This window comes from Rhinopithecus roxellana, chromosome 20 (genome assembly GCF_007565055.1).
Source record: "Rhinopithecus roxellana isolate Shanxi Qingling chromosome 20, ASM756505v1, whole genome shotgun sequence".
NCBI classification, from domain to species: domain Eukaryota; kingdom Metazoa; phylum Chordata; class Mammalia; order Primates; family Cercopithecidae; genus Rhinopithecus; species Rhinopithecus roxellana.
This window is the reverse complement of record NC_044568.1, coordinates 79,635,989-79,663,101: the sequence shown is the minus strand read 5'-3', so window position 1 is coordinate 79,663,101 and position 27,113 is coordinate 79,635,989. Positions and strand designations below refer to the sequence as shown.

Below are 27,113 nucleotides of genomic sequence, written 5' to 3'. Positions count from 1 at the left end.
TGAAAACCAAAGGACAACCCCCATTTCCAAAGGAAACTGGTTTGGGTATCACTTTGCAATTAGAAAGACATTGTGTGTTAAAATACGCAGGAATTTTCAATAAGAGAAAACGTGTTTATACATTCAATAAGGAAGACAGAAAGGGAAGAATGGCTTTCGCAAACAGAAGAGAATATCAAACAAGTACACCATGGCATTCCAGAATATTACCAATTTCTACACAACAGCCTTCACACTACAGGTTGTATCTCATTAGCAAGGCAGTGAAAATAATCAGTAAGTCACAACTGATGTTTGTTAAAACAGAGTAGAACAGGACATAACACGAGAACGTTCTGCACGTCATAAAGGTTAAGTATTGTTCCCAGAATGTTGTGTCTCAATGACTATATACACATATGTGTATGCTTAAAAGAGTATTTCTTACTGTGGGCCACAGACAAAAAAGGAATGAAAACTACTTTTACAAAATATGTTAGATCAAAAAAAAAAAAAAATGAGGATGTAGATCAGAGATGACACCTGACGATATGACATGCTGTTTTCAAACCAAATGGTGGATGCTGCACCCACACTTTGAATCAACAACAGCACTTCTGTACCTCTTTCCTGCCTTAAGGCCCCAGGACATAAGGACACAGCTTACTACAATCCTCTTTGTAGTAGCAAAAACCTGGAAACAACCTGAATTCCATCCATGAGGAAATGATTTGAAAAATTATAGCATAGCCACATGATAGACTCTAATATGCAGATATTAATGATTTAGTTATACATCTGTTGATCAGGAGGAAAATTCCTGACTGTTCAGTGATACACTCTTACCTGAAAAAGACAAGGTCGACCAGGGATCAGCATCCCTTTTCTTCAACGGGCCAGATGGTAAATATTTCGGGGTTTGCAGGCCACAGGTCTCTGCAAGAACTATTCAACTCTTGTGTTGTAGCTCAAAAGCAGAGATGGAAATAATGAATGAATAGGGCCATGATCCAATCAAATCTGATGTTATAAAGGTGGCATACCCACGGGCCGTGGTTTCCCAACTCCTGATATAGACTGTAATTCCATTTTTGGAAAAGAAATAGAACAAATATACATTTGTTTGTGGAGTACAGATTTGTGTGATTACCTCTGGTGATCTAAAAGGGTAGCATTGGGAGAGATTAACTTCTTTACATACCTCTGCATTGCTAGACTTGTTATAAAGGGCATACATTTCTCATTTAAAAAATTTTTTTTGTTTTGTTTTGTTTTGAGGCGGAGTCTCGCTATGTCGCCCAGGCTGGAATGCAGCGGCATGATCTCGGCTCACTGTAAGCTCCGCCTCCTGGGTTCAGGCCATTCTCCCGCCTCAGCCTCCCAAGTGGCTGAGACTACAGGTGCCTGCAACCGTCCCCAGCTAATTTTTTGTATTTTTAGTAGAGACGGGGTTTCACGGTGTTAGCCAGGACGGTCTCGATCTCCTGACCTCGTGATCCGCTCGCCTTGGCCTCCTGAAGTGCTGGGATTACAGGCGTGAGCCACCGCACCCGGCCTCATTTGTAAAATTCTAATAAAGTATTAAATTATGTAAAAAACCAATGTATGAAGTACAAGCTCCGGTGTCTACTTTCACTGAAATCAATTCTCTGTAATATATCCCAACAATTTTTATTATCATTGGAAATAATAGAGCCTTCCATAATTCATATTTAATTGGATGTCAACTGTCATAATTGGAACTCTCCATCTAAAAATTGTCCCCAAAAGGTGGGAAAAGTGATAACAAGTCATGGGAAACCAAGAAAAAATTTATTCTCTCCCAGTGAGGACCCGAATTATACAGTAACAGTAGTTTAAAATTTACACTCACAAGCCTGGATCCACTGTTCAGTAAGCTGGGCAGTTACCATCCACATTTTACAGGTGGAGGATGGGGCTGAGTTTATGCCATCCCCAAATGACATGACAATTGAGCATGAAGCCAAGATTTAGACCTGGGTCTGAATTCCAGCTGAATGAAATTCACTTGGCACTGATCGATAGCAGATAAATAGCACATATGCCCATGGTAAATCCAATCCTTCATGCTCCAAGAGCACCCTAGATTTACAGGGAAAATAAGCACGGGACTAAAAGCAGCTGGCCACCTTATTGCTGAAACATTAAGAGAAGGATCACCTCTGTTTCACCCAAACAGGGATGAGTCCCTGCCTCACCTATGGATGGCAGACATACTACAGGTGGTAGATACACTACTGTACTACCTGTCTACAGGTGTTAGACATACTACCACCTGTAGGTTTCAAAGTATCGAGTAGAGACCATATTTCACATGTCTCCACTGAACCGACACCATCACTGTATCTCTAGCAAAGCCAAAACCTCCTCCCAGATGGCTCATCAAAAGCACAGTAGCTGCTAACAAACAACTGTGGCAGAAACAGCAGGTGTTGGGGGCTGGGCATGGTGACTCACACCTATAATCCCAGAACTTTGGGAGGCCAAGGCAGGAGGATTGCTCAAGCCCAGGAGTTCAAGACCAGCCTGGGCAACATCGTGAGACCTTGTCTCTACAAAAAAATACAAAAAATTATCCAGGCGTGCTATAGTCCCAGGTACTTCAGAGGCTGAGAAGGGAGAATCACCTGAGCCTGGGAAGTCAAGGCTGAGCTAAGCCATGATAACACCACTGCACTCCAGCCTGGGCAATGGAGTGAGAGCCTGTCTCAAAACAAAAACAAAAGAAACTCAGCAGGTGTCCCCTAATACCCATTCTTTTCTTCTTTAGCAAGAAAATCAGTAATTTTTGCCGGGTGCTTGGCCACCTAGGTGGAAAACAAAGACACTATGTTTCCCAGCATCCCTTACAGCTAGCTGTGGCCTCATGAAAGGGTCATGAGCAAACTGCAGAAAAGAAGACGAGTGAACTTGAACACTCAGCACTAGAAATGATCCAAAATGAGATGTAGGGGTGGGTGAGGCGGGGAGGGTACACGGGCAGGCAATGTGGCCAATGTCACACTGCTAGCAAAGGGCAGAGCTAGAACTTTCTGGTCAAAACCCACAGTCTAAGTCTTCATGCTATAAGGCTTCCCAGTACAGGCTGCACAATGAATGCTGTCTCGCCTTCCGTAGGAAGACATAAAGGAGGAGACAAGACAGTGGCCAGCTTGCATGTCCATCAAACCTGACTTGTCATCTTGGACACACGTGTGGCTGGCTGCTGACACTGGTGCTTGATGTTATGTACACTCACATCGTACCATCATCGGATTTTTCCCGAACTCCCTACCAATGATGTATTGCTTTTTGTGCCATCAGATTTCTTCTGAGCCCACAAAAAGTCCATGGGTCAAGTAAAGGGTCAGAGGAGGGGTCATGAAGCACTTCAGGCAGAGAATGCTTCTCCCAAGACTGTGGCAAAGTGCCGTACCTACCTGGAAAAATATATTCCAAAATATTAACAGCGCTAGAGGGTTTATAAATGCTATTTTATTTTCTCCTTTTTCTCTTGCATCTATCTTCTTTAATTTTCTAAAATGATTATAATTTGGGGTTTTTAATAAGGAGAAAGAAAACACAACTTTATTGTTGAACAACAATTTAAGGCAAGCCACGATGACCTCCGCAGGCTGCCTCTGGCCCAGGGTGTATGCCTGCTTGCTGTCTACTCCAAATCCTTCATTTTGCTCAGAAGGCAGCAAAGACCACTGAAGAAAGGCCCCGCAACTGTGCACGCACCACTCCTGATGGGCCAGCAGGAGGACCCCTGCACTCTGCTAATAGCACTATAATGAGGGCAGTCAGATGCACGCACCACTCCTGATGGGCCAGCAGGAGGATCCCTGCACTCTGCTAATAGCACTATAATGAGGGCAGTCAGATGCAAATGAGGGCAACAGTAATTAAAGGTAGAGCCTTGCTTGGCTTAATTGGCTCCACCTGCAGGAAAGGGGGTGGTTTTGGAGGAATTCACTCCCCCAAACAGTGAGATTATGAGGACAGAATCGGAAAGAAAGGGTAAGGGGGAGCGTGGCAAGCTGAGGAATTCTGGGTACAGCACGTACCTCAAATGCCTCCCAGTGACTCTGGTGAAGTACACCCAACTAGGGCATCACAGGACTCAAGGTCCACCTGCCTGCCTGTTCCGCCCCCTGGCTTGGCTGCCTGGCAGAAATCTTGAACTGGAAAGACCAGGCACACCCCTCTGGAGCCCAGGTTCCTGTGCCTACCCAGTCACCCGAGTCTATGAGCTCCAGGTGGGCAGATATCGAGTATTACTCACTTCTGTATCAGGACAGCAGAGATCCAGGTCCTGCCACTCCCCAGCTGTGCAACTGGGGCAATGCGCTTGATGGTAACAATCTAATACTTACATAGCGTGCACGGAGGGGACTTTAGCCCAGACAGTCTGACCCCACTATACACACTCTGAATTTTTTTTTTTTTTTTTTTTTTTGTAGAGATGGCGTCTCAAATTCCTGGCCTTAAGCAAACCTCCTCCTACCTCAGCCTCTCAAAGTGCTGGGATTACAGGTGTAAACCGCCGTGCCCAGCCAGTCTCTGACCTTTCTACGCTTCAGTTTTCCCATGTAAATGGGGATAATAGTACCCACCTCAAAGGACAGTTGCCATGAAGCAGTTAGCACAGGGCCTAGCAGTGGTGCTTAATCTATGTTAGCTATTATTATTAGGCGCTCAGCAAACTCATTCATGCATTCACTCACTCATTCATTCATCAAATGTCTACAGGCACTAGGCACTGTTTTGGAAGCTAGGTGCACAACAGTATCAACATCAAGTCAGTCCCTACGCTCATGAGCTTATATCCTGGCTAATGTTTCTTGAATCTGTCACCAAAGAAATAAAGAGATTAAAATTTTAAAGTATAAAATAGGCAGCAACAGAGCTGGGAGGGACCAACTAGGAAAAATGATGGCAGGGAAATCACGCAGGGCTTCCTGGAGCAGGCGTTTCTGGAGGTGAATGTGGTGTGCCAGGCATCAGGGAGACCACAGAGTACACAGAAGGCACACCACAGAGAGGACAAGGAGGGAGTCTATTTCTACGGAAATGCAAAGAATGCAAGTGAATCCATAAACCAGTGAATTAAGCCCAGACCAGGAGAGGGGCTCTCTCTCTGTACAGGGTGTCGATTCTTCCATTCAGCCTGAAAAAAAGAAAATATTCAGGCGAGCCACTCTCAACCAAGGTCCACGGCATCATTACCCACTCGAGCAAAACAAAATGGCCAGTTTCCTTACAAAAGCTGCAATGAGAAACTTAGAGCAGTTTTCAAAATCAAACTGGCTTTTCACAGAACAAGCCACCTGTCAGCTCACAGGACGGAGAGGAGCCGAAAACAAAAGCTGATCGACAAAGTACACCCATAAACACAATGCTGAGACAGCCCCAAAAAGTTAATGACGACAACAATAAACGTATGTTTGGCCTCCACCTCTGAGGAGGGAGCTGAGGCACTCCAACTGCTCCTGTTGTATTTCTGGGTCTTTGTTTCCTACCAAACAATCAAAATGAAATGAACAACAATCATGAATCAATACTTGATATTTCGAGGCAATTCTGTTTGCAGTGATTTGGGAGAAGAAAGCCTCCTGCCAAGGAAGAAATCAGGTTGAACAAATAAAACATTACCCCTTATAGAGGTCGCCAGAGAGACGAGGGCCACTCTTCTAGAACCTGGGACTGGATCCTCTTGCAGCTGTGACCCAAAATGTGATGACATTTTCCCTGGAGTGGGGCACAAAGGGGTGGCTTGAGGGGACTTTAGCACCCTCCATCCCTGACTCCATCAGCCTCATCCTCCAAGGCCACCAGAAGAAGCAGGGACTCCCAGCTGCCTACCTAGTATTCGTCGTCGCTCCTTCCTTATCTGCCAAACAAGCCCCACGTTTCCCAGCCCACCTTCCAATTTGGGGTGGCCACACAGCTGGGTACTGGGGCTACCTGTTCAGGGTTTTATTTAAAGGTCGGGAAACTAGCTAATGACACAAATACTGTTTTGTCAGGATAATGGATTGCAAAGCTTTTGAAAAGGTTTGCTCTATAATTCTCATCTTAATTATTCATCCACTTGGAGAAACTAATTTACAGGTGTCTCCTAACGTGCTGTGACCTTCCACAGCCTGGACACTCTCCTAAATGCATTTCCAACCCACAACATCAACCACTGCCTGCCACTTTGCATGTGTCATCACTTTTAAACTGCAAATAATTCTATAAAGTCAATGTTGTTTTTAATTTTTTTCTTTATTTCACTAGCTTCAGGGGTATAAATGGCTTTTGGTGACTTGAATGAACTGTGTAGGGGCAAAGTCTGGGTTCTCAGTGCACCTGTCAGTCAAACAACGTGTACACTGGACCCAACAGGCAGTTTTTCATCCCTCGCCTCCCCCCCCCTCAGAGTCTCTAATGTCCCTTATGTTTCTCTATATGCCCCTGTGTGCCCACAGCTTGGCTCCCACTTATAAGTTAGAGGATGTGCTATTTTTCTGTTCCTGAGTTACTTCACTTAGGATGATGGCCTCCAGTTCCATCCAAGTGGCTGCAAAAGACAGTACTCCACTCTTTATGGCTGAGTAGTCTTTTTTTTTTTTTTTTTTTTTTTTTGAGACAGAGTCTCACTCTGTTGCCCAGGCTGGAGTGCAGTGGCATGGTCTTGGCTCACTGCAGCCTTCACCTCCTGGATTCAAGCTATTCTCCTGCCTCACCCTCCCGAGTAGCTGGGATTACAGGTGCATGCCACCACGCCCAGCTGATTTTTTGTATTTTTAGTAGAGATGGGGTTTCACTATATTGGCCAGGCTGGTCTCAAATTCCTGACCTCAGGTGGTCCACCCGCCTCGGCTTCCCAAAGTGCTGGGATTACCGGCATGAGCCACAGCGCCCAGCCCTTTATGACTGAGTAGTATAGTATGGTGTATACTACCATGTTTTCTTTCTCCACTCAAGAAAGTATTTGCAAACTATACATCCGACAAGGGGTTGATATCCAGAATCTATAAGGAACTCAAAGACATCAGTCATGAAAAAAATGAATAATCTCATTAAAAAGTAAGCAAATAAGAACAGACATTTTTTCAAAAGAAGATATACAAATGGCCTACAAACATACATAAAATATATGTTATCTTTACTCCTCAAATAGAAATACTGAAGCTCCGAGATGGCAACTTATTCCAGGAGCTCAGAGTTGGTAAAAGACAGGGTAGGATTGGACCCAAGTTCCTCCAACTGGAAGTTCTGTGCCTGCCTTTCCCCCTCCAGTTCTATTAACGCTTCCCCAGGCTCCTCCTCCAAGCAATGGCTTCTCTCTACCAAGGAGCAAGGAGCCTTCGCAGACAAAGAGCAGGTCCAGTCTACACACAGCCCTGCTCCTGAGAAGTCAATGGTTCTGCTTTCCACCAACCCTGACGTCCACTTCCGAGTCCCTCCCACTCTGACCCGGCTCCCCATGTGACTCATGGTACACAATCACATTTCAGTCTCCAGCAGAAAAGGTGAACAGGGTGCATTTTTTCTCAGGACAAAGTACATGGTGGATGCTAGTCAGTCAAACAGAGGCTGCCCCACCTAGACAGGCGTCTCTGGGCTAGCTCGTCACACACCACCACCGAGGTCCAGGAGAGGCAGCACACCCTAGCCCGAGAACACGTCTGAGGGAATAAACTCCAGAAGCGCTGAGGAAAGCATGGATTTAACAGACAGATCTGGGTAGGAATCTTGGCTCTGCTACTTTCTAGGTATCAGATTAACTTCATGTGTCAATGTGGCTAGGTCACGGTACCCAGATACTTCATCCAACACCAGACTAAACGTCATTGCAAAAGTATTTTTAAATGAGATTAACAGCTTAATCAGTAAAGCAGATTCTCTTCCATAATGAGAGTGGGCCTCATCCAATCAGCTGAAGGCTTTCAGAAAAACAAACAAAACGGAGGTTTCACAAGGAAGTATGAATTCTGCCCCAAGACAGCCTTTGGGCTTGAGTTGCAACATCAGTTCTTCCCTGGGTCTCCAGCCTAGAGGCCCACCCTGCAGATTCTAGAGTTGACAGATGCCACCATCACATGGGTCAATTCCTTAAAATATCAATCAGTCTCAATCTGTCTACACACACACACACAATTGATCCACATTTCTGGAGAACCCTGACTAACACAGTGAGCTTCAGCACATCCACCTCTCAGAGCCTTGGTTTCTCACATCTGTAAAATGGAGGCAATAGCCCCATCCTCACAGAGCTGTTAGAAGGAAAAAAGCTGCAGGGAAAGCTACCCTGGGACCCGGCACATTACAGGTACCCAATGAACAGAGCTTCTGTTATCTGTCAACCAGGGATTTCTCTAGACGGTTACAAGGCCTTGTGGAAAAAGGTTGAGCTGAATGAGAATATGTATTCAAAATTACCTGCTTGTTTATATGTTTAGTGTCCATCTCTCCCACTAAACCTGAGGGGTCTCCTTGGGCCTGAAGTATTCCCAGAACTGTGCCTGGTACTCCAGGAGTATTCAATCAATGTTGGCTGAATGAATGACATGGTGCCCTGACCTTGTACTCTGCACAAAGTCAACAACCTCACTTCCCAAACCCCCCGGGGGTTTTGGAGTCTGTAAAGAGTGAGGGAGGTGGTGAGAACAGCAGCTTACAAAGCCCCACTCTGCACCAAAGGATGTGTTGGGAATTTTACATCTAATTCTCTCGATTACTCCTCAGAACAGGGGTTGCAGGTGAAAACAGTGACCAGAAGGCAGTTACTTCAAGCAGGGAGGAGAGCAACTATGAGGTCCCCTGCTTATAAACTTAGTATCTGAAAAGGTAAAGGCCACTTGAGATTCTGCCCATAAAACAAATACAAAATAGACCAGGACAAAGTGAAACAAGAGAGGAGAGAGAGAGGAGGCGAGGAGACAGATGAGAGGAGGAGAAAGGGAGGGAAGGGGGGGGACCACGTGAGAGAGAATGGCCAGCAGGTGAGGACGCCTTGGCTACAATCTGAAGCAAGGATGCAGCTGGAAAAAAGAAGGCAAGCCCGGGGGAGCAGAAAGATGGTGGAAACTCGGCAGTGGAGCAGTCCAGAGGGAGAGGGAGCTTCAGGCCTGGCTGGATTCACTTCCTCTGCATCAACTCCATTCTCAGGCAAGACTTCTTAGTCCCACCGAGACTGATGGTGGACATCAGTGCTCCCAGCTCCTCGGGAGGCCGAGGCGGGAGGGAATGCTTGAGCCCAGGAGGTTGAGGTTGCAGTAAGCTATGATTGTGCAGCTGCACTCCAGCCTGGGCAACACAGCAAGACCCTGTCTCTTAAAAAAAAAAAAAAAGTGGGGGGAACGTCTGAGTCCCTTGAGTGGAAAAAGGAGCCCCAGCCCCAGCCTCTCCGGTTCAAGTCCAGCAAGTAAAGGTGTGCGCCTCCTGCTCTAAGACCCCAGCAGCACTGCCACAGCAGTGACTGGCTCTGACCAAGACACACGCACACCCTGAACCAGTGTGCCCGGGAAGTAGCCAAGGTGGGGGGGTGGTAGGCCCACATAAACCACATGGATTGAGGGCTGGACAGAGGGTTTCCCAAAGAAAAAACAGGTTACCAGGAAAGGGGGAATGGATACTGACTAGACAAAAGGTATCCAATGTCGAAGGTGCCACGAGCACACAGACAAACTGAACCAGGACTTCGACCCAAACTAATTCATCTTCACAGCCCACACTCTTTCCGCCAGCACCTGCCACCCTTCTCGACCACGCAGAATCAGATGGGCAGGCTCTTACGAAGCGAGCCTTCAGTCTTGACAACAACAACAGAGGGCCAGCGTCCTAAAGTCATGCCATCTTGTTAAGGACAACACACAAACAAGGAATACCTGACTTAAGTGCAGAGCAGCAGGTATGCAAGGTCTAACTCATGCTATTGACCGAAGAGGGCTGAGCAGCAGACAGTTGGGGCCACTGCTGGTCCCACGTCTTCTAAGTGGTCCTGATGAGACTACAGAGGAGTCAGACACGCGGCTAGTGGCCCAGGAGCATCCCTTCAGCCACCTACAGGTCCCAGCCATGGAGCCGTTGAGCCCCACCAGGATCTGTTCCAAACAGAAATGAGGGGTCTCGAGCTGGAGAGTGAGAGGATAGCAGGTGATCACTCAAGCTCTTAAACACTCAAAGCCAGGTGCAGTGGCTCATGCCTGTAATGTCAGCACTTTGGGAGGCCAAGGTGGGCAGATCACCTGAGGCCAGGAGTTTGAGACCAGCATGGCCAACATGGCAAAACCCCGTCTCTACTAAAAATACAAAAATCAGCCAGGCATGGTGGCGCACGCCTGTAATCCCAGCTACTTGGGAGGCTAAGGTAGGAAAATCGCTTGAACTCAGGAGGCAGAGGTTACAAGGAGCTGAGATCACCCCACTGCACTCCAGCCTGGGTGACAGAGGGACACCCCATCTTAAAAAAAAAAAAAAAAAAAAAGGAAAGGAAGGAAAAGAATCAGAACACAACTCTCACAACTCTCAAGCTTCACCACCAATGACCAGCCGCTGCTAACAGAGGAGGTAAGAACAGCACAGCAGGCGACCCTGCCCACCACAGCAACTCCACATTCCCTTGTTTCCAGACTTGGAATCCCACAGCTAGGTCCACAATCTGCCCATCATCTCTCCAGGCTCCAAACCGTCACAGAGTCAGGACATTACACTTTAACCCCCTGCAACCCGTGAGTTTCACAAGGAATACCTGCCTGTCTCATTTGTCAACAACCAACCAAATTTATCTAAAGCCCTCTTTTTCCCATTAGTAAACCGAGATTTTCAGGAGAAGCCAAAAGCACCTTACGGAAAGGGGCAGCTACAACATGGTCTCTCCGTCGCAACTGGTGCCTCCAATGTAAATGACACCACAACATACCCGTGCAGAACAGACCTTCTAACATCTAACAGCCCCTAACAAAGCTAAGTACATTTCCAAGGTGCAACCATAAATGCAGAAATCAATGAGTAACAAGTGACTCAGTCTTTTTTTTTTTTTTTTTTTTTTTTTTTTGAGACAGGGTGTCACTCTACCACCCAAGCTAGAGTGCAGTAGCATGATCACGGCTCAGGGCAGTCTCAACCTTCCGGGCTCAAGCGATCCTCCCACCTCAGCCTCCCAAAGAGCTGGAACTACAGGCATGCACCAGCACACCTGGCTAATTTTTGTTTTAATTGTTTGTAGAGACGGGGTCTTGCTCTGTCATCCAAACTACAGTGCAGTGGCACAATCATGGCTCACTGAAAGCGCTTGCCCAGGCTGGTCTTGAACGCCTGGGCTCAAGCAATCATCCTGATTCAGCCTCCCAAAGTGCTGGGGTTATAGGCATGAGCCACTACACCCAGCCAAGTGACTCAGCATATCGGACAGACATGTTGCTAGCACATTCTTGGACACCCTTCCTACCATAGACCCTCACAACCTATCAGGTATTCCTTCTGAGACTCCAACAGCACAAACCCCAAAGTAAGCTCTTTCTGAAGAGCCACACAAATGAATGAGAAGATGGAGACCACATGCCTCTGAGTGCTCCAGCAGGGACAGCAGAGCTGGCCGGCCGGCCACCACAACTCAATGCTCCCCACTTCCACGGGGTAGAGTCCTTGTGCAAAGCAGCTGCCCAGCCAGAGAGAACACTTCTGAGACCCCTCTGCACCCAGGTGAGACTGTATGACTAGCCCTCACCCAGGGCATGTGAGCAGAGCGGTGCGGTAACTTCTGGAGGAAAGGAGAATGAGAATCATCTGCCCACTCTTAAGTGGTGTGGAACAGTGCTTCCCCAAACTTGTTTCCCTTCTCGGGGAATGCTCTTTCCATCTACATCAACATCTCTGTGACTCTGAAATCACTCCTGAGAGTCACTTGGATGGACCCCGGTAACAAGTTCTTATTAAGCACCTGTTGTGTACTTGATTAATAAAAAAAGAAAAAACCTGCAAGTTTCTAAGTCCCAGACCCTGCCCCCTATGTGGTCACATGGTCTAGCAGAGTAGACAGAGCACACACACAAGACGTGACCACAAAATAACCTATAGTAGCAAAAAGCAAATGCCAGACTCTGCTTACTGCTCATAGCAAGCACCACAGGGGTTTAGGTAATTGAAAGAGTCAAGTAATTAGATTTCTTTCAGGTGACAGGAGAAGAGCTGGATCTTACCATAAATGCAACAGCTGGCCTGAGCAAGCATAAGGGAAGCGGATGAGCCAAGAGTGGGGTCGTAAAGTGGTTGTGATGGGGGCACATGAGACAAACATAACAGCAAAGCAGCTTCGTGAAGAGCAGTGAGAGGAGGCACACTGCAGTGGGACAGGAAGGGTCGGGAACGGAGATGAAATACAATTACCCACAGTGGATTCTTGTGGGAGCAGCGATTGGGGCACAGTAAAGGCACTGGGTTAACTCACACAGTGGTGGTGAACAGCTTCCATCGAGCCTCCCTGGTTTTTGTTTTTTATTTTATTTTTTAGACAGAGTTTCACTCTTTCACCCAGGCTGGAGTAAAGAGGTGTGATGTTGGCTCACTGCAACCTCCGCCTCCCAGGTTCAAGCAATTCTCCTGCTTCAGCCTCCCGAGTAACTAGGATTACAGGCACGTGCCACCACACCCAGCTAATTTTTGTATTTTTAGTAGAGACGGGGTTTCACCATGTTGGTCAGGCTGGTCTTGAACTCCTGACCTCAGGTGATCTACCCATCTTGGCCTCCCAAAATGCTGGGATGACAGGCATGAGCAACCACACTTGGCCTAGCCTCCCTGGTCTTAACTCAATGGTGCCTAGTTGAAGAGACAAATTCTGAGGCTAAATCCGGATTCTAGAAGAAAAGTGCACCCTTGACTAATTTACTATATGAACCACTGGCCAAGAATCAGAGAGTGTCAGCACATTTGTAGCATATTTGCTGACTCTGAACTTCATTAATCGGAAAGTGATATCCTCCAAGGCAGTGGTTGCAAGCACTGCACTCCAACCTGCACACTGGAATCATTTCCGAAGTTTAAAAAAAAAAAAAAAAAATCCTTATTCCCACTACTGACTTTTGGATCTGGGTGGGTCCAAGCATCAGGATGTTTTTAAATTCCCCAGGTGACTCCATTAAAAGCCAATACTAGGAACCACTGCTCTATGGGGTGAAGAGATGGAAAGACGGGACAGTGAGAGAAGTTCCTCTCCTGCTGGGCCTGCTAGAAAGACTAAAGCTACAGCTGCTGGCAACCTCTTGCCAGTCCAAGGAGAACACCTGGCTGAGAAGGCAGCCAGCACACAGTGAGGGATGGGAGCACCCGTGTACTGACTCATGGGAGCTAACTGTATGCGTCTCTTTCCAACTCTGCAAACAGTGACATCGTGTTGGCAGTCTGAAATCAGACATAGAAGGAGGATTTACAACACCATGGAAATCTGCAAACATTCTAAACCAGGGTTTTTTGGGTTTTTTTTTTTTTTTTTTTTCAGAGAGCTATTTGTTAGACATTTACCAGCACATCACTCTCAACAATGAAAAAAAGTAACAGAGTTGAGAAACCGAAGAAAGAAAGAAAAAACTTCTGATGATATTGTTTGAGCCCCTGGATCAAACCATCCCTTAAGGCAGATACTCCTGGACTTCTCTTTTATTCGCTTAAGACAGATTAAATCAGATTTTATGACTCTTGTCATCACAAGAGCTCTGAACAATGCAACTAGGGCAGGGTCAAGGTCACATGCTAGCTGTGGTCACTAAAAGCAAAAACCACACGTGATCAGGAGAATCCAATTGAAGGCACAACTGAAAGATGCAGTTTCATGGGGGTGATGCACATTATTTGGGTGGCACTAGAAGGAAGGTCTATGAATTTGTCCACTACTAGGCTCTCCACAGCTACCACGGATCTGAAATCAACTAAAGACCATGAGATCCAACAGCAGCCAACAGCTCCTATTTTATTTGTATTCATTTATGTTATAAACATTTATAGAGCATGCATCATGGATCAAGCACTGTGCAGGCACTTTCAACACAGCAGGTGAAAAGACATGCCAAGATCCCTGCTTTTGTGGACTATACGGTGCAAGGGGGAACACTGGGAAGAAATAAGCAAGAAAATCAACGACCAAGATACTTTGAGGGCAGGATAAGTGCTATGATGAAAAGACGGAGATGGAATGAGGGAGGCAGCATAAGGTAAGACAGGGCAGTCAAGAGGAGGTAGCATCTGAATGGAGACCTCCATGGCAAGATGGAACCAGCCATACAGAGATCAGGGAAGAGCGTCCCTGCATAAGGGCAGCACATGCAAAGGGCCTAAGGCAGGAACCAGCCTGGCATGTCTGAGGATTGGCCTAAAGGCCAGTGTGGCTGGGGTGGAGACAGCAAGAGGGAGGATGGTGTGAGATGAGGTTGGAATTTAGCCAAATCACAAGCACTGAAGGCCATCATCAAGAAGTCAGGACTGGAAAACCATGAGCGGTAAACAGCAGAGCGAAGGGATTTACGAGTTTCCATGTTTACTCCACTTGGGACACACATGCACAGAGCCAGCTTTGGTGGATTGCTATTCCTTGCAACCAAAGAAGACTGCCTCAAACAAAGACATCTTGGCCTCTGTGCACACTGGGAGTGGAAACAGCAGGCCATGCACGTAGAGATGCCCTGAAGCCTGCAGTAGTTCAAGAAAAAAGAATAAAGTTACCCTGCAAGCTCCCCTGAAACACTATGGGCTCTAGGAATCATCTAGCCCACGACCATCCATCTTCACTGAATCAGTCTTCTAACCTGCCCTGTCCCATTCTCTGGAAGGCCAGGGAAACTGACACCCCAGCCAGAGCACAAAGCACACGCAGGTGTGGAATCAGGGATTGCTGGGCTCACCCCCGGGAAACTAACACCCTAGAGAACAAAGCACACGTGGATGTGGAATCGGGGATCACTGGACTCACCCCGGGGAAACTGACACCCCAGCCAGAGCACAAAGCACACATGGGTGTGGAGCAGGGATCGCTGAGCACACCACACAGCCGCAAAGACGACACACCAGACAGGCTGATGGCTTCTCAATTTTTTACTTCTTTTGTTTCTGAGAACAAACTTTTTAAATTGCTCCCAAGCCTCCCTCATCGGTCAACTTCCTCCCACTCAGTCTCCTGCCCTTGCTGCTGATTATTTTGATGGCCACCAGCAATGGTCTATTCCTTCTCCCTCTCTCCCTGGGTGGACTGCAGATTAATTACATGGGGATGCTGAGGAGAGTTCGCAGCTTTAAAATCCATTGCTACAGAACAGGACTACGCTAGGGTGGCCAGGAACAGTTATGACAGTGGAGTATCCAGTAAGAGGGGAGGTAGGAGGAAAAGCCTTACAGTGCAGGAGCAGATACTGTACTTGGAAAGACAATTCCACAGAAATAATTGCCTTTTACAAGGACGAACAGGCCTGTATCCGGGAAAGAGGTAATAATTTGCCATAGAACACATGAGCTCTAGAAAACTGGTCAAGCTTGACAACAGGAGCAGGGGAGGCTAGCGGAATGACTGTTCCTCTTACCAAAAGGTCCAGGGTGGGACTGTCACAGCAGGCACAGCTGGATTCAGGGACCCTAAAGACAGGATCAGAGCTCGCTTTCTCTCTGCCTTTCAGCTCAGCTGCTCTTTCTGTGCGATGGCCTCATTCCCAAGCTCCATGTGGAGACAAGCGGATGACAGCGGCCCCAGTCTCCCAGCCCAATAGGAAAGCAAGAATTCTTCTTGATTGTGTATGAAAGCCCTGAGATCTAGCCAGAGCCAGCCAGGTAACGTCAAGTGCCGTGCCAAGGATGAAGCCAGCCACATCACACAGTGAGTGAAGATACTGTCAAGTGAAAACTGGAGCAAGTGCAGAGGACACAGATGTTCACTACCCACACGTGGATGGGGAAGTCACGCAAGCCATGTGACACAGACAGACCCGTGTCTTTCTGGAGTCGCGTGTGGCCAATCCTAGCAGGAGGATCTCTTCTTCAGTACACAGAGCAAGCTCTCATGTCAGACAAATGCTCCCGGAAAGAGTCCAGGAGACGCCCACCGCCTAAGATGGTTCTGTTTTGCAGTAAAGACCTCCACAAGAATTTCCCTGCTGTGGGAACATCAGAGCGACCAGCCTCCCAGCTGAACATGCAACCACTGACCACACCTGAAGAATGACACCACCGGCCCACCTGACAGCGGGGCCATGCCACACAACTTCAGAGACATCCCCTCCAATACCTAGAGGGGGCTGGCCACCAGGTCTGGCATCAGCAATCCCAGATAGATAAGTGCAAAAATGGGGCAAGGGCTTCCTTTAGCCAGAAAGGCAGACAATGCATGGGCAGGGGGTGGAAAAGGTAGGTTTTCCTGACCCAGGTGTGACTACAGCTGAAAAGCTGGAGCTCTCCTCTGAGGCACCAAGTTTGTCCAGCCAGGGAGTTATGACCAAAAAAATCCTAATCTTCAAAACATCAGCCTCCCACCACCATCTCCATAGGATGATGATGAAGTGAAGACGATGCCCATATCCATCAAAGACTAAATCAATAGCTCCGTTCAACTGTGTTTGTCTCCCATTGCTGCTATAACAAATTACCACAAACCTAGTGGTGTAAGACAACACAAATTTATTATGTCAAGTTCAGGATGGCAGAGGGCCAACATGGGTTGTTTTTCCTTTTTTGCAACCTAGTAGTGCAAGTCTCTCCGTAAATGCAGAAAAAAAAAATGAGTAACAAGTGACTCTATTTCTTTTTTTCTTTTCTTTTTTTTTTTTTTAAAGAGACAGGGTCAGGCCAGGCATGGTGGATCACACCTGTAATCCCAGCACTTCGGGAGGCCGAGGCAGGCAGATCACCTGAGGTCAGGAAGGCAAGACCAGCCTGGCCAACATGGCAAAACCTGGTCTTTACTAAAAATACAAAAATTAGCCAGGCATAGTGATATGTGCCTGTAATCCCAGCTACTCCAGAGGCTAAGGCAGGAGAATCACTTGAACCTGAGAGGCAGAGGTTGCAGCGAACTGAGATCGGGCCACCGCACTCCAGCCTGGGTGACAGAGTGAGACTCTGTCTCAAAAAAAAAAAAAAAGTGAAACGCCCCAATGGACTCTCTCCCCTTTGGACCCTAATGACTGAGAAGTAATTCTAAAAACCTACTGGCACGTCACAAGGGAGATTCTTGGGTCTGGATGTGGAAATCAGTGTTATAGGTGAAACCCGAGTGTCCAATCGACCACTAGTCATGATCGACCGCCAGTCATGAAAATGGTATTTTGATCACTATTTGTCTGATTCCTGCATCTATTTCTTATAGAGAACTTGAGGGGAAAAGAAAAGAGCCACGATTAATTACATGTTAAAACGAAGTTACGATTTGCTGACCACCTGTTATGTGATAAGAACAGAACATATAAGCATCTCACGTAACAGCCACCCTCGCTCCCTCAATGCCAACTGACATCCGGCAGAACCGGCGCTCCTCGGGGCTCTCTGATAAACCATGAGCTGGAAAACGAAAAAGCTCTCTTCCACCAAGTATGGGAATGAATGAATTAATGAATGTATGTATATATGTTTAAAGGAAAAAGGTCGTGTGAAGGGCCAGAAGTTGACTCTCCAAGTGAGAGCTTGACCAGGTCCAGAGACCTTTCCTGCTCCCAGTGCTGGGCACCTTTCCATCAGGCCCAACACCACTAAACACCTGAACCACCCGACTACTTCCTTTCTGACTTACCAAGTACCAACAGGTGAGACTCCAGCTTCCCAGGTAAGTCAGCGAGAGAGAGGACAAGCCTTCTGGTCTACCCAACAGCTCCGTGTCTCACCAGTGTTGGGTCAGGTGTTCTGGTATCCATCATAGTCTGTGTGCTTGGCTAACGTGAGCCTGCTCCTAACGAGCCAGTCTGTCCACACAACCCTAAAGTTGAAGTGATGCACACCTGCTCTCCCCAGACCTCTCAGTGAGCTGCCAAGGGGCCTCTGCAGGCAGGAAGCCAACTTGCAAACATCTTGTTTCAAATTTCAGCAATAAGCCCAAAATGAAAGCATGAGTTTTCAGATGGATCTCCTGCTTTCATAAGTGAAATTTCCCTACACTGGCTCCCTGGGGAGGAGAAAGGGTGTCCAATGCCATTAACAACAGAACTGACCAAATGACCAGTAAGAGTTACAATGAAGTGGAACTGCCAGGCGAGTTCCTGGTAGATATGGCAGCCCTTGCACCAAGGTTCTAACGCTGGAGGAAGAGCACAAAGAATTTGCCCTAAGGTGAGAGACTCAAAAGAGCAAATAAAGGTATCAACTTTTGGCAAATCTGACATTACCAAGGAAAAACAGCACTTGAGAGGCAAATAATCCAACCTCACTTATGGACCACATTAGGGGGGAAAAAAAAACTTTCCAATAGATAATGACGCCACCCAAATTCCAAATTCCAGTCCTTATTTTGCTGCTTAAATAATGATTTTCTAGGAGGGACTAGATCACTCCTCTTAAAAAAAAAAAAAAAAAAAAAAAAAAGAGGGTGGGAATCTGAAATTTGTTATCTGTAAAATTAAAGCTTGGCAATGTCTATTCTAAAAGCTCATTTTAAGTTGTTTTGTTTAAACCCTGGAGGCATTTTCCGTAAGAATGTAGTAATGCAGGAATAAGAGACTGCTGCTAGGTGGAGTCGCCACATGTACGTAACCATCTCCGCTCTAATTCATGTAAGAGCTGTCACAACTACATCCTGAAATGGCTCATATCCAGCTATGGCTCAGGGCACTCAGGATCGGCCTGGGGAAATGGACCTTCAGCTGCTATGAAAAACCATTCTGTACACCGTAGGTTCCATATGCCCATTTGGGGAGAATCACGCTCAAAATTTTCCGACTTAGAAATGCATTGTGTAGTGCTGAGGTTTTCAAACCAAAAGCAAGCCCAGTGGTGCTTCTTTTTAACCTGATTTTAATGTTCTTGTAGTATCGAATCCAAGTTCTGTGTAAGTAATGTGTAGATTTCACAAAAGGTGGTGGTACTGTCCACAGGTCACCTGCGTTAGAGTCACGTATCTAGAAGTGTAAATCTAGAGCCTCATTCTAGGTCCACTGCTGTAACTCCCAGGGTCCTGGAAAGAGGTATATTTAATGGGCTCCCCAGGCAATTCCCCTGCACAGTAAAGTTAAAAGAATTTTATAATGCAAAGAACCAGAGGTTTGGAGAAAAATGCCTGAGCTCATTTCCACCAAAGACACCTGCACCAGCCCCTTAAGCTCTCCTAAGCCCCTAATAACAAACTTTAAAATAATGGAAAAATACCTGCTCATCACAAGGTTACTGAGTCAAATCGGCATACATTTGAACTTGCTTGGAAAGGGCAAAGGGCTAGACAAATACTATTCATTCAAAGCATGTAATGAATGTAGTGAATGACTAAAAAAGCCAGTTGCTGGGGAAACACAGATGAGATATAAAAACTTGGGAGACCAACATATAAATAATTCTGTATAATGAAATGAATACAGGGCCATAATAGCAATATTTGTATGAGAAGGGCATGAGCCCACAGAGAAAGATGATTAATTCTGCACTGATAACCCCCAGAATGATCACAGTTACCGACCCAAATATGAATGAAGCAAGGCATGTTATCAAACAGTATCACCAATAAGCTGATCCTGATCAAATGGGAACCAAAAGAAATATACAAGCTTCAAAAACATTCACATCTTCACACAATTACTAAATAAGTCATAGCCAGATTCCAATCCTGTCTCCATCACACAAAAAAATAACCATTTATTATACACCGGGTACCATACTAGAAACTCTGCATTCATTGTTTTGGAAAATCCTCACAATGCTCTCAGGACACTGGTGTGATGTCCTGGTGTATGTGGGAAAATAATTCCAAGCGGTCAGGCGGTCATGGGTGAGCATGAATTCACTGCAGGTTTGGTTGACTCTGAAGACATGTGGACTGGGAGCGGTGGCTCACGCCTGTAATTCCAACATTTTGGGAGGCCAAGGCAGGTGGATCACCTGAGGTCAGGAGTTCAAGACCAGCCTGGCCAACATGGTGAAACCCCATCTCTACTAAAAATACAAAAATTAGCTGGGTATGGTGGCAGTTGCCTGTAATCCCAGCTACTCGGGAGGCTGAGGCAGGAGAATCACTCGAACCCAGGAGACGGAAGTTGCAGTGAGCCGAGATTGTGCCACTGCACTCCATCCTGGGTGGCAGAGTGAGACTCTGTCTCAAAAAAAAAAAAAAAAAAAAAAAAAAAAGAGAGAGAGATATGTGAATGTGGGGAACACCCACCATTCATTAAAATGTCCACACTCTATGAGCTTGTCTTTAAGAAAATTTTGTTGTGGTCTTTTGGCTGAGGGCTGCAAGACACATCAACCAGAGTTAAAGATCCTTTCTTCAGGCCACCCTGAGAAATATTTTAGGAGATTTTAGAAGCAGCACATGGCCCCACCTCATTTGGTGAGATCTTCATGATTGTTCTTCTGTCTATTGGAATTTCTGATTAATAACAATAATAACAGCTAAAATTTATCCAGCATTTATTCTATGGTAGACATTATGCTAAGATGTCTACATGGATTGCCTCATGAGGTAGGTGCTATCAACCAACCTCATTGTAAGAGATGAAAAAACTGAAGTGCAGCGAAATTAGGAAACTTAACCAGAGCTGGGATTGGAACTTGATCAGCCTAAGTCCACCACTCTGATTCTCTGTCATCTTGGCTTTCTGTTGCTTGCACCTGTGCCCTGCTGTGACTTCATCATATCACAAGGTTCACTGCCATGCAACTATCTCAAGACTCTGGACATAAAATTCTCTAAGTACACAAATCAGTAAGACTGTAGCTAATAGTCTAGCAAGTGAGTCTTACAATATTAGTTATGCATGTTGCAGGGATATACATCAGGTTTTCCACCTGATTAATTTTCTGGAATCCTGAGCAGCACCATTATTCTAATCCATCCACACATGCACTCATCACATGTTGAGTGTCTATTGCGTGCCACATACAGGTGTTAATGAAAAAGCCCGGCCCCTCCCAACCCGGGCTCAGGCTCCCCCTCACCTTCAGCTGTTTGACCTTCTCTTTTCAGCATCTGGACAGCTCCTACATATTTCTTCAGCTGGACTTTGAGCACCTCGTTCTCTCTGCAAGTACAAGAATGTTAAAATATATATATTTTAAAAATGACAATGTGGACCCACAGGAGGGGGCAGGGGTGGGTGGTGAATCTGTGCAAAGAAAAGCACAATTTGCATCTTATAAATGTTAATCTATTCTCATGGTTTCGAGATCATCATGGGAGAAGGCTGTGTTACCATAGGTATGTTTGCAGAATACCTTCAAGAACTGTTCTTTCATGAGACAGATAAGCACCAATTGGTTCCAGTGTCCACAAATTCAGAACACAGACACAGGCTGTTCTTAGGCTGTTTGAAGCTACCCATCTGTCAGGTGCCTATTCAGTGTCAGGAACTCTAGTCTTCTCTCCATTTACAGAAGCATGTACTGACCACTGTGTATTCACCCTGGAGAATGTTCTTAATATTTTTATCAACTGTGACAGGTATTAAACACTTATTATTTGCCAGGCATCGTGTCAAGTGTTTGTATAGAATCTCCTTGAATCCTTCCAAGGCACTAACACAACCCTCATTTTACAGCTAAGGAGGCTGAGGCATAAAGAGAAGCAGTTGGACCAAGTCCACATCCACCCCCATGTAAGATTACACTAAGGAATACAGAACCCAGGGTATGACAGGACCCCCCCTGCTGAACTCACTCCCCAGGTACACTGGCTGACAACAGAACGTGAGGACCAAGGGGGAAAAACTGCCATTTGTTGAGTATTTAGACTTCACATATGTCTCTATGAACCAAGCATGCATCCATTCATTCATTCATCCATCCATCTTTCAGCGGAAAGATGCTTCATTCAGCAGAAAAATGCACAGTGGCCTGCAGTAATCTCATATTTTACAGGAGAAGAGCTGGACAAATAAGGTTTCTGACCAAAGTCACCAGGAAAACTCACTAGTAAGACCTGAACCCAAGTTTCCCTGCCCCCAAGGCCCACAGGACTCTTCACCATCTCCTTTGAGATTCAGATTTGGTGTCTGACCAGCTCTACCAGAGGGAGCTGCCTCTTGCACATTTTCTATTTCTGCCCCCACCCTCCACACCTCAGGCCTTGAGCCTAAGTGCCTTTAAATGTGCTAGAGTATTTTTTCTTTCCTTGCAATGAAAAGAGCTGAAGACTGGGATTTTTCTGTGATTATAAAAATAAAAAACGCTCATTGCAAAATACTCAATCAGAATACATTTAAGAAGAAAAGCAAAAACATGCTAAGACCCCAACATCTTGAAATAAACTCCATTAACATTTTTATATCCATCCTATTATTTCTCTAGGTGCACACACACATCCTAAACAATTTTAGGGGGATGAAACATCCTTCACAATGCTTTAATTTTTGTGTGAATGTTTGAAGGCTTTTTTCCCCTGTTTACTGTTCCACTCAACACTTCCCCATAGCAACCAACGGCAAAAACCTAGTATATACCTTTCAGGCCTTCTTCCATGCTCTGACAATCACTACCAACCCAATACCCTCAGAGTCTCTATGACAGGACAGTATAAATGTTTCTGAGACTGGGACGTCTCATTTAATAATGCACCACAGTAAGCCTCTCACTCAGTCTATTTACGGATGGAAATACCACCCACTGCTATAGATACGCCAAACACTGACTTAGTTGAAAAACTTGAGACTGCTCATCCCTGGTGCCGAGTGTCTGTTTTCAATGCATCTGACTACATCCCAGCCCACGACAACAGCACTTTCTTTGTATTTTGCTTCTCTGTGCTGTACTGCGGCAGAAAAAAACATCAAGATCAAACTCAGACACTACCGTAGACTTAGGCATCACCTGAGAACTTGACGTTCGTCTCAGAAGCTCTGGAGAAAGAAAACCACAAGGGAGTCCCTTAGTTATCCCCTCGTCCCAGATAAAGCCTGTCATGGATGCCTCCACAGGTATCTGTACTTTCTCCATCTGTGACATGAGTCTCAAATGTTTGAAACGAAATAACAAGTCCTTAAAATGTTTGTGGGAGAGAAAATCTTCCCTGATGGGGATTGTACAGGATGCTTTTTGTTTTGTTTTGTTTTTGAGATGGAGTCTCACTCTGTCGCCCAGGCTGGAGTGTAGTGGCATGATCTCGGCTCACTGCAACCTTAGCCTCCTGGGTTCAAGCAATTCTCCTGCCTCAGCCTCCCAAGTAGCTGGGACTACAGGCACACAACCACCACGACCAGCTAATTTTTGTATTTTTAGTAGGGATGGGATTTCACCACGTTGGCCAGGCTGGTCTCAAACTCCTGACCTTAAGTGATCCGCCCACCGCAGCCTCCACAAGTGCTGGGATTCCAGGTGTAAGCCACTGCACCCAGTCTGTAGAGCATGTTTTCTAGGATTCCTTTAGCCAGAGTCTCATCGCCCAGCCCGGCCTATTCCTAATCTCCACATGTGAATTCAAGTCACATATCTTAAAGTCAGGGAAAGAAAGGCATTTATACACATTTCTAAACAATAGTTCATGGAAGAACATTTTCAAAGAGGCCCCATGACCAACAGAAGTCATATCAGTGCTTGAAGGTCAGGGCTCCTCTCATTTGCTACCAGCTGTCAGGCCAACCCTCAGCTTCCCTGTTCATCTTCAGCTCTGCGGCCAGCACTAAAATGTTTCAGATAGCTGCTTTTCTTCTGGTCTGAAGAAATCTTTTAATACCATGTTCAGATTCCATCTAAAAATCACACCTGGCTGGGTGCAGTGGCTCACATCTGTAATCCCAGCACTCTGGGAGGTCGAGGCAGGTGGATCATCTGAGGCCAAGAGTTTGAGATCAGCCTGGTCAACATGGTTAAATCCTGTCTCTACTGAAAAATACAAAAATTAGCTGGGCATGGTGGCATGCGCCTGTAGTCCCAGCTACTCAGGAGGCTGAGGCAGAAGAATCACTTGAACCCGGGAGGCGGAGGCTGCCGTGAGCCGAGATCATGCCACTGCACTCCAGCCTCGTGACAGAGCAAGACTCCATCTCAAAAAAAAAAAAAAGAAAAAAAAGTGTTGCCAATGTGGAGTGTGGCAGAGTTGGATATCTGAGATGTTTGCACCTTCCTTGAAATCCCTCCTTGCTAGCTATGAAGTAAGAAGCAGCACAGCACCAAGACTCCCTTACAGGTAAAAGCTGTGCCTCATTCCCAGAGATCCATACATGTGTAGTGGGAAATATGCTTTTCTTTTTTTTTTTTTTTTTTTTTTTTCTTTTTTTGAGACGGAGTCTGGCTCTGCCGCCCAGGCTGGAGTGCACTGGCCAGATCTCCTCACTGCAAGCTCCGCCTCCCGGGTTTATGCCATTCTCCTGCCTCAGCCTCCCCAGTAGCTGGGACTACAGGCGCCCGCCACTTCGCCCGGCTAGTTTTTTTATATTTTTTAGTAGAGACGGGGTTTCACCAGGTTAGCCAGGATGGTCTCAATCTCCTGACCTCGTGATCCGCCCGTCTCGGCCTCCCAAAGTGCTAGGATTACAGGCTTGAGCCACCGCGCCCGGCCAGGAAATACGCTTTTCAATCTGCAACACATGAGCACCTGCCTCTGACTAGGGCACTTAATATTCGAGGTGTGGAAGACATGCTCACATTTTATCTACACAGTAACCCTACAAAACAGGTTATTATTATTGCCATTTTTCTTACTGCCTTCATTTTACACATGAAAAAACTGAAGACCAGGAGTGGTGGCTCACGCCACCCACCTGGGAAGGCCAAGGCAGGCCCATCACTTGAGCCCAGGATACCAGCCTGGGCAACATGGTGAAACCCCATCTCTACAAAAGATACAAAGATGAGCTGGGTGTGGTGGCATGCACCTGCAGTCCCATCTACTTGGGAGGCTGAGGCGGGAGGATCGTTTGAGCATGGGAGGTGGAGGTTGCAGTGAACAAAGATCCAGCCTGGGTGACAGAGTAAGACCTTGTCTCAAAAAAAAAAAAGGAGGAAAGAAACTGAGGCTCAATGAGGCTAACTGAACTATCCAAAAACTGACAAGCAGCAAAGGCAGAGCCACAGTTCACTTCAGCCTCTCCATGTCTATGTCCCTCTCCTCTCTGCCACATACTTGCTGTCTAATTAGATCACCAGCAACACATCATGAGGTTGGTTTTACTGTGCCCATTTTGCAGATGGGAAATGTGAGGCCCAGAGGGTCTAACACACACTCCAACCTGGGATTTAAACCCATATCCTTTAACTTTAAAGTCTCCTATTACATCATATACGTTTAGAGAATTAAGTGAACAGGGCAACATTGAAAATGTAAGGCCTAGAAAAATTGCATGAGAAAATGTGTGCTCATCAGCACAGGTCTGCAGAATCTCTTGGGTGGCTGAGACTACTGTGCAGATTTGAACAGGATCCTCCTGACCAGCTAGCTTTGCTAAGAGAGGCTAAGGAACTTTCCTCGAGTTATGGAGCTCAAGCTTCTGCTGCCAACCCCCTTAGGCATCTCATAAATGTAAGCAGTTGGTCACAGGTGAGCTTTAGGAAATATGAATCAACAGCCTCAAGAACTGTAACCTTCTGACCCAGCAACTCCAATTCTAAGAAACTATATTCAGAAAAGAAGGGGAAGTCTCGAAACCACATGCATGAGGATGCTTTGAATATAAAAGAAACTGGTTGCAAATTAATTGTCTGACAATGTAGGAGTAGGTGGAAAGGTTATGGTGCATGCTCCTATAATGGGATGCTATAGGATTGTCAAGGCTATGATAAATACGTACGTTTATCCCCAGGGATAAATATTATATATACATATTCACACTGATATACCATTAACTGAATGCAACAGAGTTTATTTACTCTAACCCCTTAGATCTATTTAGATGGATATATTTGCGCTGGAAATGTATAGACCACAATGTTAACAGTGCTCATTTCTAGATGATAAAATTAATTGGAATTTTTTCTTTAATTTTTCAACAATGCACTTTACTAGAGCACTTTTTAAAATGTATTAACAGATTAGAAATACTCACCCCCAGGCCAGGTGCAGTGGCTCACGCCTGTAATCCCAGCACTTTGGGAGACCGAAGTGGGTGGATCACCTGAGGTCAGGAGTTTGAGACTAGCCTGGCCAACATGGTGAAACCCCGTCTATACTAAAAATACAAAAATGAGCTGGGCCTGGTGGTGCACGCCTGTAATCCCAGCTGCTCGGGAAGCTGAGGCACAAGAATCACTTGAACCTGGAAGGCGGAGGTTGCACTGAGCCAAGATCACACCACTACACTCCAGCCTAGCAGACAAAGTGAGATTCCTTCTCAAAAAAAAAACAAAAAACAAATCCTACAGTAACATCACACCTAATAATGCTAATAACGAAAGGCTGAATATTTTCCCCCAAAGACGGAGAATGAGTCAAGCAATTCTTCCCTCAGCACTCCTATTCAGCACAGTAGGTTCTAGCTGGTGAAATAAGGCCCTCCCTATCCAAAAAACATACAGGTTAGAAAGGAAGGACTAAAACTTTCCCTCTTCACAAGTGACATGACCATCTGCAAAGGAAATCCCAAGAACTGATAAAAATGGTCATAGAATAACCGAGTTTTTCAAGGTCACAGAACACAGGGTTAAATGTAAACATTAACTGTATTTCTATACACTACCAATGAACAATCAGAAGGCAAATTACTTTTAAAAAGAATCATTTATAACAGCTCCAAAAGATGAAATACATTCATATAAATCTAACAAAATGTATGCAGGATCTGCGTGCTGAAAACTACAAAATACTAACAAAATAATCAAAGAAGAGCTAAATACCTGGATATACCAGGTTCATGGCTTAGAAGACTCCAAAGAATGAAGGTGTCAATTATCCCCATATTGATCTATAAATTTAATGAAAGCCCAATCAAAATCCGAGCAGGATTTTTTATAGATATAGACTAGCCAATTATAACATTCATATGGAAAGACAAAGAAACTAAAACAGCCAAAATCATTTTTGAAAAAGCAGCACAAAGCAGGAA

At 45.8% G+C, this 27,113-nt stretch overlaps 1 protein-coding gene across 2 annotated transcripts in view; it reads right to left on the bottom strand.

Annotated features, from left to right (window-relative positions):
* SNX29 (sorting nexin 29) overlaps window positions 1-27,113 on the bottom strand; it is a 609,178-nt gene that overhangs the window by 355,181 nt on the left and 226,884 nt on the right. For both annotated transcript variants that reach the window (XM_030924514.1, XM_030924515.1), the window contains one exon: window positions 21,082-21,164. In XM_030924514.1, the coding sequence (XP_030780374.1) occupies window positions 21,082-21,164 (83 nt within the window). The remainder of the gene's footprint in view (window positions 1-21,081; window positions 21,165-27,113) is intronic.